Source organism: Macaca nemestrina, chromosome 6 (assembly GCF_043159975.1).
Source record: "Macaca nemestrina isolate mMacNem1 chromosome 6, mMacNem.hap1, whole genome shotgun sequence".
Classification (NCBI taxonomy): domain Eukaryota; kingdom Metazoa; phylum Chordata; class Mammalia; order Primates; family Cercopithecidae; genus Macaca; species Macaca nemestrina.
This window is the reverse complement of record NC_092130.1, coordinates 3,230,603-3,244,380: the sequence shown is the minus strand read 5'-3', so window position 1 is coordinate 3,244,380 and position 13,778 is coordinate 3,230,603. Positions and strand designations below refer to the sequence as shown.

The 13,778-nt window shown below is 47.5% G+C and overlaps 1 protein-coding gene across 1 annotated transcript in view; it reads right to left on the bottom strand.

Annotated features, from left to right (window-relative positions):
* Positions 1-5,822, bottom strand: part of LOC105484024 (collagen type XXIII alpha 1 chain) — a 365,477-nt gene extending 359,655 nt beyond the window's left edge. Inside the window, exon 1 of the mRNA XM_011745185.3 lies at positions 5,352-5,822. Within this exon, the coding sequence (XP_011743487.2) occupies positions 5,352-5,651 (300 nt within the window). The 5' untranslated portion in view covers positions 5,652-5,822. The remainder of the gene's footprint in view (positions 1-5,351) is intronic.
* Positions 5,823-13,778: the final 7,956 nt, after the last annotated feature.

Here is a 13,778-nt window from a genome sequence, read left to right as displayed (position 1 = left end):
GGCCACACACACACCTACAAATAAATACATACAAATATATATATATATATATATGGGTGTTGTTTTTTTTTTTAATAGAGACGAGGTCTTGCTATATCATCCAAGCTGATCTTGAACTCCTGGGCTCAAGTTACCCACCCACCCTGGTCCCCCAAAGCACTGAGATTACAGGTGTGAGCCACCGCGCCCCAGCCTGAATTCTTTTAAATTGAAGCTGCACCATCTTGGAGTTGTGTCACATTGCTATTTGAGGGTAAAAGCATCCAAAGGCATCAAGAAAGGTTGAAGTTAATGGGATGCTCCTTGGTGAGGGAAGGAGGGACAGCCTGCTCTGGCAACCATGACTCTAACTCTAACTGCACCCGCTCTGGAAGGGGATTTGGAGGCCACAGTCAGATATGGCTGCTAAGAAAGCCAAGGAGCTGGGGGAAAGGCAGGACAGGAGTGGGTAACAGAGCTTCCCAGACACACCGAGTGGGTGCAGGTGCACCATATGTGGTCTCTGGGTAGACTGACTGCCTTGGTGCTTGGGGGCTGGGGAGTGGCTGGTCACCTCCAGCCTAGTGTCCTCTTCCCTTCTTGCAGTGAGGGGAAGTGCTACTATTCTTTGCTTGTGCTGTGATCTGGGAAAGCTGGCAAGCAACGTCCTAGAGTGCCACTCTCAGTCACTCACTTCGGGGGCGGAACAGCATCCGCTCAAGGGTTAAAGGCCAAAGACTGCAAAGAATGGGACTGTGCCAGAGAGAATCCCAAACCCATCAACCTTCCCTTCCTTCAGCAGTGGCTGGGAGCACAGCTGGACAGCAGAGCCCCAAAGGAGACAGAAATTTTGTGGTTGAAGAATGTTCCCAAAGTGTGGGGCTTGGGAAACACCAAAGTGGAAGGAAGGTCCAGTTATGAAAACTGAGGCGGGCCAGTGGATGACTGAACCCCCACTCTGCCCCATCCTCCTCCGGGGTGACAGCAGAAACATTCCATGGCCTCAGCAGACACTGGGGTAACACTCCACGACTGACCCTGGGGTAACACTCGTGGCCCCGGCTGACTCTAGGGTAACACTCCGTGGCCTGATTATGTGGGGGTAACACCCCACAGCCCTGGATGACACTGGAGTCACATTCCACGTCCCTGGTTGACGCTGGGGTAATGCTCTACAGCACTGGCTGACTCTGTTGGTTGCTACCCAGTAGCCATGCCCAGTCTTCCTACCAAAGCCTCAATTCTGTTCCAGTGGCAATATGCCCAGCCTCAGGGGATGAGTCAAGATTAGCCAAAGCCTCCTATGGCAATCGCATTACCCTTGCCAGCGACAGGGGGATGGTGACCCCGTGACCCAGCTCTGGCTCGTGGCTATAAGACTGCCGAAAGCTGGGAAAGTTCTCCCCTGAATTGAAACTAAAGAGACAACCTCTCAAGAAGATCGCTCTTTTCCCTGCCCCTTCCCTTCTACCCAGGCTACTCCTGGGTGAAGACACAGGTTCGCAACTGCAGCAGCCATCTTGTGACCACGAGGAAAGGACAAGAGAATGGCAGACACTGAGTGGTACCCAGTTGTGGCCAAGTTGCTGACAAACCCAGGATGTGCCGACCATCTTCCAGGCTTCTCTTGTAGTGTATGGTAAGTAAGGACACTCGGGTATTCTGTTACTCGCCATCAAAAGCATATTTACCATCCTGTACTTTTCCTATATGTTATCATATTTGCATACAGAGGAGTTGTGAGCACACCATCAGAGGAGAGGCAGTGGAAGAGGTTGGATGACAGAGCTGGTAAATGGTGGGACCAGGCCTCAAACTCTCTTCTGCTGATAGGAAGCCTCAGGTACCGTCTGCTCTGCTCTGCCCCCGAGGAAAAATTCCTTCAGCCTACAGATTCCCCATCTCAGGGCCAGGCCTCAAACCTTCAAAGCCAATGTGGAAAAGTCCAATCCAAAACGACAAAATAGATCTGTGAAAGGAATGCCCCAATCCTTGGCTCATTCTAAATATGCTGCTATTATTATAAAGCTCTCCCAAACTGTTGCAAGAAAAAAAAAAAAAAAAACAAGAAAAGAGAGAGAAAGTGAGCATGCCAGGAAGTCATTGAAAGGAAACTTTTTTTTGTTGTTTTGGGAGCCAGGAAATGTCAAGGAAACAAATGTAGCTATGATTTACACTGCATCTCCAGTTGTGCCATGGGATTCAAAAATAGGCATCTTAATTAAAACTGACAGCAGAGAGCAGCTCTGACAAGTAGACAAACCACCAAAGAGGCTGAAAAATCTCCATTTGACTCTGGGTTGACAGTATTTAACCAATACATAGAGTTGATAAGAGAGAAGGAAAGTGTGTAAACTTTACTCCCAGTCTCCGGGCTTTTCTTGTTTTCAAACTGATTGGTCTGGACAATGGAAGGCCAACAGCCAACAATAAATCCATTGTAAGCTGGCATGGTCTCCTCTGAATACAACTAAATATTTCTTTAATCCTTGCATTACATTTTTTACTGTATTATGAAAGCCATGTATTCTAAAGTTTTAAGCTTTTATAACATTGTAACTATAGGTATGAGATGGGAGGATTGATTACTTAGGCAACCTATTTAAAGCACTTTAAGAGGAAAATATTAGATTTTTTTTTGCATGAATATTTTCACATCATACTGAAGATACGATCGTTCATGGCTCTTACTCAGAAATCTTGTTTATCTCTTCCTTTGTGTGCCATAGGAAGGGTCTTTAATGATTATGAGTTGACATGAATATTCCTTTCTTGTAGCCTCTGTATCTTCATTATCAGGCACATCAGCCAGGCCCAGAAAAAGTTATTTCACAGTTCTGTTCCCAAGGGAACAACGACGGTGGGTCCCACATTAACAGTGGCTTTTGTTGGCTTTTTTCCCCCTGACATTAAAGCCATGTATGGTTGGCAAGGATGTCTTTTCTTTTAATTTGGAAATGGTTTCTGCCTCTGGTTCTCTGGAAACAAGTTTGTTAGTAGGACAAGCTGCTCGCACACTCACATACACAACTACTTCAGCGCAGGCTTAAAAGGGGCTTCACTGAGAACAAATCAGAACTGAAAAACAGCTTCAAGTACAAATGTTCTTTTCTTCTGAGATTTTCAGTTCAACATTTGGCCTTCATATCTAACGGCTTGAAAAAGTATCTATACATCTAATTAGAGTCAATTACTCACTCCCCGTATGTGCCTCCCACGGTGGTCTCCTCCCAGCCAAGGAACTCATTGTCACCGGCCAGGCTGTGGACATTTCCCATCCAGTAACATTTACAAGAAGAATAGCTCCTAGCAGAAACAGACTGGTACCCCTAGGAGAGAGAAGCTGTCTCACAGGGGGCACCCAAACAACCAGAAGTTCGACCCCAACTGCATTCATACTGCACCATCTCTGACTCTCCACTGGTGGGAAAACCCAACCAGTTTACACTCCTAGCATAGCATGTGCCTCAGCTACCCAGCAGGGATTAGGGAGTAGGACCATGTGTGAATGGCACAGCAAGTTCTCCAGAATCCAGGGTTCCCTAGATTCTAAATTTTTCTTTTGCCTTTCTAATCAAGAAAAGAGAGAGAGAGAGAGAGAGACAGAGAGAGCGAGTGAGACAGAGAGAGAGAAAGAGAAACACACCCGATCCAATAACTCGTTGTTCACGCAGTATAGTTCACCCAGGTAAAATTCAGTGCTGCTGGGGGCAGCCTGGGAGAGCAACTGCACAGTCTCTGCCAGCTGAAGTTCAGGACTTCAGAATCAACATTTCCCAGCAGCGGCTGCTGGCCCAGGATGCCCCTCCCTCCTAAAATAGACACAATTTGTAGTTCCTTGTAAAATGGTTGTATCAGGACTTCTGATTTACTCAATCAGGGCTTGCGGTTTATTTTTAGCAAATAAGAGAGGCCTCCTATGAGAAGGAGCAGCCGCACTTATAGCGCTAACAGGTAGAAACTTGACTGGCCCTCCATAAATCAGTTCAACACCCTGGTCTCCAGGGATTTGCCAAAAGCTAATGGGCGGCAGTTATGAAACCATCGCCAGGAGCTGCCAGCAGGGCTGAGAGAGAGTTCTGAAGCCTGCAGGCCCTTGCAAGCGGAAAAGAGGAAATCATTTCATGAAGCAGCAATTTTACCCAGAACCCACCTAGAAGAGATGTGATCCTAGCTGAAATTAAAGTGACTAGGAAACAGGTGGGGTGAACAAGGAGGTGTGGCACACCTTCTTCCACTCTCCTTCAGAGTCCAAAGGAACGCAACATTGGAAACACAGCTGGACATACTAATACAGATCCCAGCTGGGCAGAGTCTAGGGAATTGGCAGAGTCTAGGGAATTGGAGCCTCCCTCTCCCACCTTGAAACCCTGCCTGCTTTCACACAGCAATTGAGGACGCCCCCTTGGGCAGTGACTTTGGGGTCTGGGGCAGCCATCTATCCCAGGAGGAGGAGGAAGGCTTGGCAGGGGAGGCTCTGGCCAGCCCACCAGGGCCTGTCCAGTTTTGTGGGGAGGGGAACTGCCGCACAAAAAATGGAGGCTTTGACCAACACGTTGGGTGAGGGCTTTGAGGACCCAATGTGGCCCTTTCTTTGAAGACACACAGCAGCAATCTTAACCCTTAGAAGTGTCACAGAGCTTCATATGAGCCTTCAAGTAAGCTGTGGAAGTCGCGATTCCAGGTAAGGGACGGGAAACTCGGGATGTCCTGAGAGCCCATACCCCAGATGGCACCGCCTGATGCAGGTCCTCTACCCCCGACTGTTTCTCCTTCCCCTCATCCTACTAGCTCATGTGGTGTCCCCACCCCCATCCCCGAGGACTCAGAGCGCCGGTGATGGCTCAGCCTTGGGGCCTGAGCTGCTGGAGACGCACCGGAGCACGGCGGGGCCCAGCCCTTGAGCCTGTCTGAGGCTTTCCTCTGCTGTGACCACCGCCTCCCCAGGTGTATCCGCGTTGGTTAGTAACAGTAGGTGCTACTGGTCACAGTCACCAGACACTTCCCACGAGCCTCATCTTTATCCCAGACGCCGGACGCCGGCGGGAAGCGGCGTGTCCGAGCGCACACCCCGTGGAAACTGACCCTAGGTCTGTTATTCCAAAGTCCCTGGTCTCTCCTTCCGTTTTCCCGCGGCCGCCTGCCTGGCACGGGACCCTGAGGCCGGAGCGGAGACCGCAAAACCCCCTGGGGCCGGCACCCCCCGCCTCCGCCTTGGCGCAGACGCGCCCGTCTCTGGGATGGCCCCGAGCACACGCAGCCGGCGGGCAACCCTCCTCCCAGCGACCCGCACGCTGCCCCGGCCCCCAGCGTTCCTCCACCCTCAGCCCGACAGACCCGGGTCCGCCCCGGCCTCGCGCCCCGACGCTCACCTCCCGCAGCAGGCGCTCCAGGTGCGGCTCGGCCCAGGCGTCCAGGGCGCCGGGCGGCCCCGCGCGCCGCAGCAGCTCCCGCTCCTCCTCGAGCGCCGCCACCCGGCCCTGCAGCGCGGCTGCCTGGACACCCAGCAGCAGGCAGGCAGCCGCCGAGCCCACGGAGAGCAGCAGGCACAGCGCGCTCACCGCCCGGGATCCGGCCGGCGTTGCCGAGCGCCCTCCGCCGCCGCCGCCGCCGCCCGAAGCATTGCCCTTCCCCGCGTCGCCGCCGCCACCGGCGCGCTCGCCTGGGCCCATGGCGCGTTTGTCGCGCGTGGACTCTCCGAGGGGGCGGTGCTGAGCTGGGGTAGAGGCTGAGTGCAAGAGAAGCAGGCGGGACAGCCCAAGGCACGAGGTCCGCGGGCGCGGGGCTTAGCCGCCGGGTAGCAGCGGATCGCCGCGCACGCCCCCTTCGCCGCCGCCAGCTCCTCCGCAGCGGCCACTTTGGGCAGTTTCCTCTATGCAAATAGACCCTGCCAGAAAAGGAGCGGGGACCCACCCAGGGGAGGAGCGGCCGGGCTGGCCCCGCGCGGCGAGGGGGAGGGGGCGAGGAAGGCGCTAGCTCCTCCGAGCCACCGGTCTGCGCCAGGCTGATCCCACGCGCAGCGCGCCCCTCTGCCCTCACCTGCCCGGGGCGCCGGCACCCGCCCCCGCGCGCACCTCTGAAGCTTCCCCAGCGCAAGTCCGCACTGTGGCCCCCAGAGGTCGGAGGGGCGCTCAGCGACACCGCGCGCCTTCTGCAGCCCACCCGAGGCTGGAGCACCCACCACTCGTGCCTTAGCGCATTACTCTAAACTTGTGAATTAACCTTTCTGACACTTGTAAAAGTTCAAAACTTCAAATCCTGTGGGAAAACTTAGTGGGTCTGTCCTAGGCGGTGGATTAGCGCCGCTTGGTGGCGGAAAGCGACCTCTGCGCACTCACATTCGGAGAGGCAGGGTCGAGATTGCGCCAAATAGAAGAATTACGCCTCTTAGAATCTTCTCACGGGTTCTTACCTGCCGGACTTAGGTGCGGGAAACAAAAATGGTAAGACTGTTTCTGGCCTACAGAGGGCTTTTGAGAAAACTGAGACTATAACGAATGGGAAAGATTGAGAAAATGAACTCCAAGTCTTGTTGAACTGATGACTTAATTCTGTATTAGACGCACAACTTGGCCAAAAATTATGATCTAGTATGCGCCACCCTTAACCTGTACTGCGATTCTGCTGAAAATTTAAATCACAGGGCTGAGGCAAGAAGGCTCTGGGGTACAGCCTGGGTTCAGAGAACAGAATGAGAGGCACTCACAAGTCTTGGCAGGAAAGGGAAGAACTGCTGGAAGTCAGGCTGGGTTCAGATTCCTACCAGGCATATTCATGTCCTAAATGGGTCCCAGGTAACTCTTCCGCTAACTCCTGTAATATCTAAATAAAAACAACAAACCAGTAGCTCAGATCTTTGTGATTTGATAACTCCACAACCTTTTTTTTTTTTTTTTTTTTTTTTTTTTTTTGGAAAAATACGTTATATCCATCTTCCCTGTCACTCTGTGGATATCTTCCGGTTGTCTAATTTCTGTGGATACTCACCGTTTAGAACTGTTGAGAGTCTCTGGCTAACATATTCCTTCTCCTTCCCTTAATTCAGAGGGGAACCCCTGAGATGGCCGGGGGTTATGGTTATACAGCGATAGTCTTGGCTCTGTGCTAAAGTCTAGTGTATACTCAATAGAATTAAAAGTACTTGTGCTAAGCAAACTGGACACTCTATTCTGAAAAGAGGTCAACACCCTCTTGCAAGTCAGCACTACATTTCTTTTTTTTTTTTTTTTTGAGACGGAGTCTCGCTCTGTCGCCCAGCCCAGGCTGGAGTGCAGTGGCGCAATCTCGGCTCACTGCAAGCTCCGCCTCCCGGGTTCACGCCATTCTCCTGCCTCAGCCTCCCGAGTAGCTGGGACTACAGGCGCCCACAACCGCGCCCGGCTAATTTTTTGTATTTTTAGTAGAGACGGGGTTTCACCGTGGTCTCGATCTCCTGACCTTGTGATCCGCCCGCCTCGGCCTCCCAAAGTGCTGGGATTATAGGCGTGAACCACCGCGCCCGGCCAGCACTACATTTCTTACAGACATATAGGTAAACTGCACACCACCTATGTTAATAGTACTGCGTGTATTGTTTGCCATGTTCCAGAAGCTTCTAGGTGTTGAAAAAGCCAAGCTCACTGGCCCCTTGGGCCTCTGCCCTTGCCTACCACCTCACTACCTGCATTCCTGCTCTCAGAGCGTTGAACAGCAAGCCCCTCCTCATCCTCCAGGTTAAGGTCCTCAACCTCACTGCTTCTAAAAGACCTTCCCAGACTGCCCAATTTAAGGTGGCCCACAGGATTAATCAGGGAATTGGGGCAGCTGAATTAAGATGGAAATGCTGTCTTCAACTCATTCTAAAAGGCAAAAAAGAAAATGACTGACTTGTGTCTATTGAGGTCCTGGAAGAATAGATGGCATCCTCAGACAGGGTGACTCAAGACAGCCTGGATGTAAAGCCACTTCACAAAGTGGAGATCAGAGGGGCCAGCAGGGGAGGCCGAAGCAGCACTCTGTGGGTATTGACAGTGGGAGGCCATTAGCATCCCTAACTGGGAATCCTGGGGAACTGGGAGCTATAGAAGAGGGCTGCTCCACAGCACCTGTGGCCCTTGGTTAATGGCACAGCCTCTGCAAAGCCATGGCTTGGAAGGGAGGGAGCTCATGGAATAAATACTGAACTGCTCTCTCCTGCTCTCTGATCTACTGGGGCCTTCCAATGACCAAACCTCCAGGGCCCAGGGCCAGCCTCCTAAAGGGCAGAGAGCAGAGGCAGAAGGGTGAAGGGCAGATCTTGAGGGGGAATAAAAGAATTTCCGCTAACCTATCGTGTGAAGCATCACCTAACAGGTGGATAGCACTTACATCAATCCCACTACCGAATGCCTATGAATGGCTAACCTGTCAGCAAGACTAAACAAGGTACTCCTCAGGGAGACTAACTGGCCACCTGGTGGCAAACCAACTACTTCGGATTCCCTCCTTCCTGGAAGGGCCGGTGGTTTGCTCCTCACAGGGATAGCACAAGGTGTGGGCTTATCTTTCCTGCTTGCAGAGCCTCAGCCAGCATTGCTATCCTTACAGAATGCCCAACCCACAGGTACAGGATCTCACACACCACCACACCCAACCAGGGCACCAACTTTACAGTAAAGGTCTGGGGGTGAACCCATGGACCAAGGAATCCACTGGTTGTATTGCATCCTACACTGGTCAGGAGCAACCAGCCTCACAGAATACTGGAAGTGCCTTCTGAAAGCACAGATGAAGCACCAGCGCAGAGGCCACTCCCTGAAGGATTTAGTGTCATCTCTCAGGATGTAGTGCACACGTTAAATCAGGAACCTCTGTATGATGCTGTGCTCCCAGTAAGAATACATGAGTCCACGAACCCAGGGGTAGAAGCACTAGCCCTCCCTCCCCATGACCCCATGGGGGATGTTGTGCTTGCTGTTAGAGGGTTGGAGGTCCTAGTTCTCTAAGGGGTTACATTCTTGCCAGGGCACACAGTAGGAGTTCCATTAAACTATAAGCTATGGCTGCCACCCAGGGCATTGTGAACTCTGTATATAGGGACCTGAAATCAAGAAGGCACCATTTGGCAGAGGCAGTTGACCCTAATGAGGAGGAAGAGGTAGGGCTGCTTTTATACAATGGGGGCAGGAAAGAATAGGGCGGGCACCTCATGATACACCTTTACCCCATTGCAACTGAACAAAAATGTGTAGCAACTCTGACCTGATCATCCACAAACGCTCAGACTCTTGGAGATAAAAGGAGCATATCAAACTATTTTATAAAATTGGGATTATTTGGGTCAGATAGGGTTGACAACCCCTGAAGAAGTAATGTTAATAATGAAAAGGTTCAAATATGTTCAAACTACTGTTCAAGAAGGCATGGATATGTAATCCAGTTTACAAAAATTTTCAGCAGAAAATTGTTTAAAATTAAACCACAAGGTTTAAAGGGATAGCAAAGTGGTTTTTGTTTGTTTGTTTTGGCAATGTTATTTTAAAAAATTTTTTTAAGAAGGCAATGTCAAAAAAGGCACCAGGTTTTGATTCGATGCCTAGATTCTAGTTCTGGCTCCACTAATACCTCACCGTATAAACTGAAACAAGCTACAGACCCTCACTTTTTATTTATTTTAATTTATTTTCTTTTCTTTTTTTAGAGGTGGGGGTCTCACTATATTGCCCAGGCTGCTCTTGAACTCCTGGGGTCGAGCAATCCTTCTGCCTCGGCCTCCCAAATGCTGGGATTACAGGTGTGAGCCACCATGCCTGGTCACCTTTTTGTTTTTAAAACAGAGATATTGACATGGACCAGATTTACTATCTTACTATTTAAAACAACTAAAAAGCCAAAAAAAAAAAAAAAAAAAAAAAAAAAACCTGTAAAAACAGCAGTTTTCGAGACACCAGACATCAGGCATCAAAGGCCAGTGATCCTTGGGAGATGGGAAACAAAGTGAACCCAAGGATTGCCCCGGGTTCCTACTCTGGAGAGGTTTTCCAGGACATAGTGCAGGTAGAGCCAGCCGACGGTGAAGAGAGAAAGCTGAGTCCAGGGAGGCCAAAGCAGTTAGAATTTGCAGAGAGGACAGGAGAGGGAGAGAGAATTGGACAGCTGCACAGAGAATTAGAGATCTGCAACTGGTCCCCCTGAAGCTTTCACCTGAGGACTCATCAGCATCCACGTGAGGAAACTACCAGAGGCCAGGATGGAATAACCCAAAAGGATTAGACTCTAATAATTGGCAAACACAAACCCCACGGCTCACACAAAGCCAGGCATAGTTCTTCCTACCAACCAATGTGGAAAATCTAACTCAGAGAACATTGGGTAGAGTACTCAAAAGGTTTTTGCCTCGGTAGTGGGGAAAAAACTAGCCCTAGACTAATTGCTGCCCTGGTCCTGTCTAACAAAGCTTAAAACCCAAACCTGAAGAGATCAAACTGATTCAGATACTTAATCATGTCCCACAATGAAGCATACAGAATTTTACCCAATAAGGTAAAACAAAAGGTAAAATTACCAGTCATGCAAAGCAGCAAGAAAATGTGACCCATGATAGAAGAAAATGCAATCAAAACCAACCCAGAAATGACAGAGACAACAGAATTAGCAGTAAGCAAAGCTATTAAAAGCTGTAACTGTTCCATACGTTCAAGGAACTAGAGGGAAGATTTAACATGTTAAGCAGAGACATGAAAGATATCTTTCAGGCCGGGCGCGGAGGCTCACGCCTGTCATCCCAGCACTTTGGGAGGCCGAGACGGGCGGATCACGAGGTCAGGAGATGGAGACCATCCTGGCTAACCCCGTGAAACCCCGTCTCTACTAAAAAATATAAACTAGCCGGGCAAGGTGGCGGGCGCCTGCAGTCCCAGCTACTCGGGAGGCTGAGGCAGGAGAATGGCGTAAACCCGGGAGGCAGAGCTTGCAGTGAGCTGAGATCCGGCCACTGCACTCCAGCCTGGGTGACAGAGCGAGACTCCGTCTCAAAAAAAAAAAAAGAAAGATATCTTTTAAAAAGACTTAAAATTCTAGAGATAAAATGGTAATGTTTGAGATGAAAAATACATTGGATGACATTAAAGGCAAATTGGACACTTTGGGGCAAAACATCAAAGAACTTAAAAATATATCAATATAAGCAAAATGAGACAGTGAGAAAAAGACTGAAAAAAATGAAGAGTGTCAGTGATCTGTGCAGTCACTTCAAGTGGCCTAATGTATGTATAACTGGAGTCCCTAGGGAAGAGGGTAGGAAAAAATGTTTGAATAATGGCTGAAAGAATTTTCCAAATTTGGTAAGAACTATAAACCCACACACATATCCAATAATTTCAAGAAACCCATACACAAGAAACATGAAGACAACCACACAAGCCACATTATAATAAAAATGCTTGAAATGAGTGAAAGAAAACAATGTAACCAGAAAAAGAGACATAAATACAGTAACAAGGATAACAGCAGATTTCTTTGTTGGAAATAATGCAACCCAGAAAATAGGTAAGCAACATCTTTTGTCAACCTAGAATTTTATACCCAGCAAAATTACCTTTCAAAAAACAAAGGCTAAAGAGAGACTCCTAGACATACAAAAGCTGAAAAAATTCATTCACCATCAGACCCATAATTTAAAAAATATTAATGGAAGTAATTCAGGCAGAAGGAAAACCATGCCAGATGGAAATATGAACTTATACAAGGACTGAACAGCATAGAAAATACTAACTCTGTGGGTAAATATAGGCTTCTTTTCTTATTATTTAAATGTCTTTTAAAGATAATCAACGGTTTAAAGCAATAGATAGATAGATAGATAGATAGATAGATAGATAGATAGATAGATAGATAGAGGGTTTTTAACATGGATGGTTTTTAACAAGGATGTACACTATAAACTCTAAAGCAACTGCTAAACACACAATAGTTATAGCTAATAAGCCAGCAAAGGAGATAAATGGAGTTATTTTGGAGAAAAATAGTCCAAAATAAGGCAGAGAAAGAGGAAAATACTAATAAAGAACAAATGGAACAGAAAATATCAAGATGGCAGATCTAAACCAAACCACATCAATAATTACACTAAATGTAAGTGGTCCAAACATAACTAAAAGGCAGATTGTTAAATATGATAAAAAAGCAAAACCAACTGTATACTGCCTATAAGAAACATTTTAAAGCCACAAAAAATTAAAAGTACACACATAGAAAAAGTTATTGTGCTAATATTTGCACTCACCCATTTATATAATTCCTGTAGGGTAAAAAGCAAAATAACAGGAAAATAATTTGTAGGCTATAGAATAGTGTATAAACCTAGGGGAATAGATCAAGAAATGGTGAAAATAATAGCTACTATTCACTAGCACTTTATGTAAATTTCAATTAATCCTCACAACCCTCAGGAAGTTAGGTGTCAGTTCAAAGATGAGGAGACTACAGAGATTATGTAACTTGTCTACATAATACAGGTGACAACAGAGTCTGAATCCAACAAACTCTGCTGACAAGCAAACCACATTGTTCTCATGTTATGCGGTTGTTTTGAGGACACTCTAAATATTTAAATGTTTCTAGAGTAATCTGAAAAGTGTAAATAGCGAGATCTTTTAAAAGTAAACTCCCCTATCAATGAGATACTCTAAACATCATAAAGCCTTACTTTTGTCATTCTCAAGACCGTGCTTGCTCATGTTGTCTTTAGCTAGAAGTAAACCAAGAAGCTTTTGAAAATTATTTTTTTTGTTTTAAAAACTCTATTTATAAAGGAAAAAATTTTAAGTCACCTGGGTGGCCAGGGCAGGGGGATCTTCCAAAAATCTATTAATCTTTACTTCATTTTGTTACACTGACTGCTGGCCTATGACATTCCAGCCTCAAAGGGTATTTAATTCAGGTGTTCCCTATGAAATCTATGCCTTTTTTTTTTTTTGAGATGGAGTTTTGCTCTTGTCACCCAGGCTGGGTGCAATGGGTGCAATCTCAGCTCATTGCAACCTCCACCTCCCAGGTTCAAACGATTCTCCTGCCTCAGTCTCCCGAGTAGCTGGGATTACAAGCAACCGCCACCATACCCGGCTAATTTTTGTAGTTTTAGTAGAGATGGAGTTTTGCCATGTTGGCTAAGCTGGTCTCAAAATCTTGACCTCAAGTGATGCACCCACCTTGGCCTCCCAAAGTGCGGGGATTACAGGCGTGAGCCACCATGCCTAGCCTCCTCAGTCTTTTAATTATATATGATTTCTCTCCAGAATTGTAACCATTAAAACCAAAAAAGGAAGGAATGTTAAAAAAAAAAAAATCTGAATAGTGAACATACTTATTAAATACAAATTTCTCTGAAAGTTCTGCTTCTTCCAATTTCAGTCAAATGCTGTAATAAAAACTAGGTTGTTAATGGATCAAAAACAGAATTCTTGACAGTAATTTCTGGTGCCATCAAGAACAATGTGCAGTGGCTCACGCCTGTAATCCCAGCACTTTGGTAGACCAAAGCAGGTAAGATTGCCTGAGGTCCGGAGTTCGAGACCAGACTGGCCAACATGTTGAAACCCCGTCTCTACTAAAAATACAGAAATTAGCTGGAGGTAGTGGCACACACCTGTAATCCCAGCTACTCGGGAGGCTGAGGCAAGAGAATCGCTTGAACCCAGGAAGCGGAGGTTGCAGTGAGCCGAGATTGCACCATTGCACTCCAGCCTGGGCAACAAGAGCAAAACTCTGAAGATAAAACAAACAATTAAAAAAAAAAAAAAAGTCTGGGTTTAAAACATTTATAGAAAAAGTAACTGCTACTT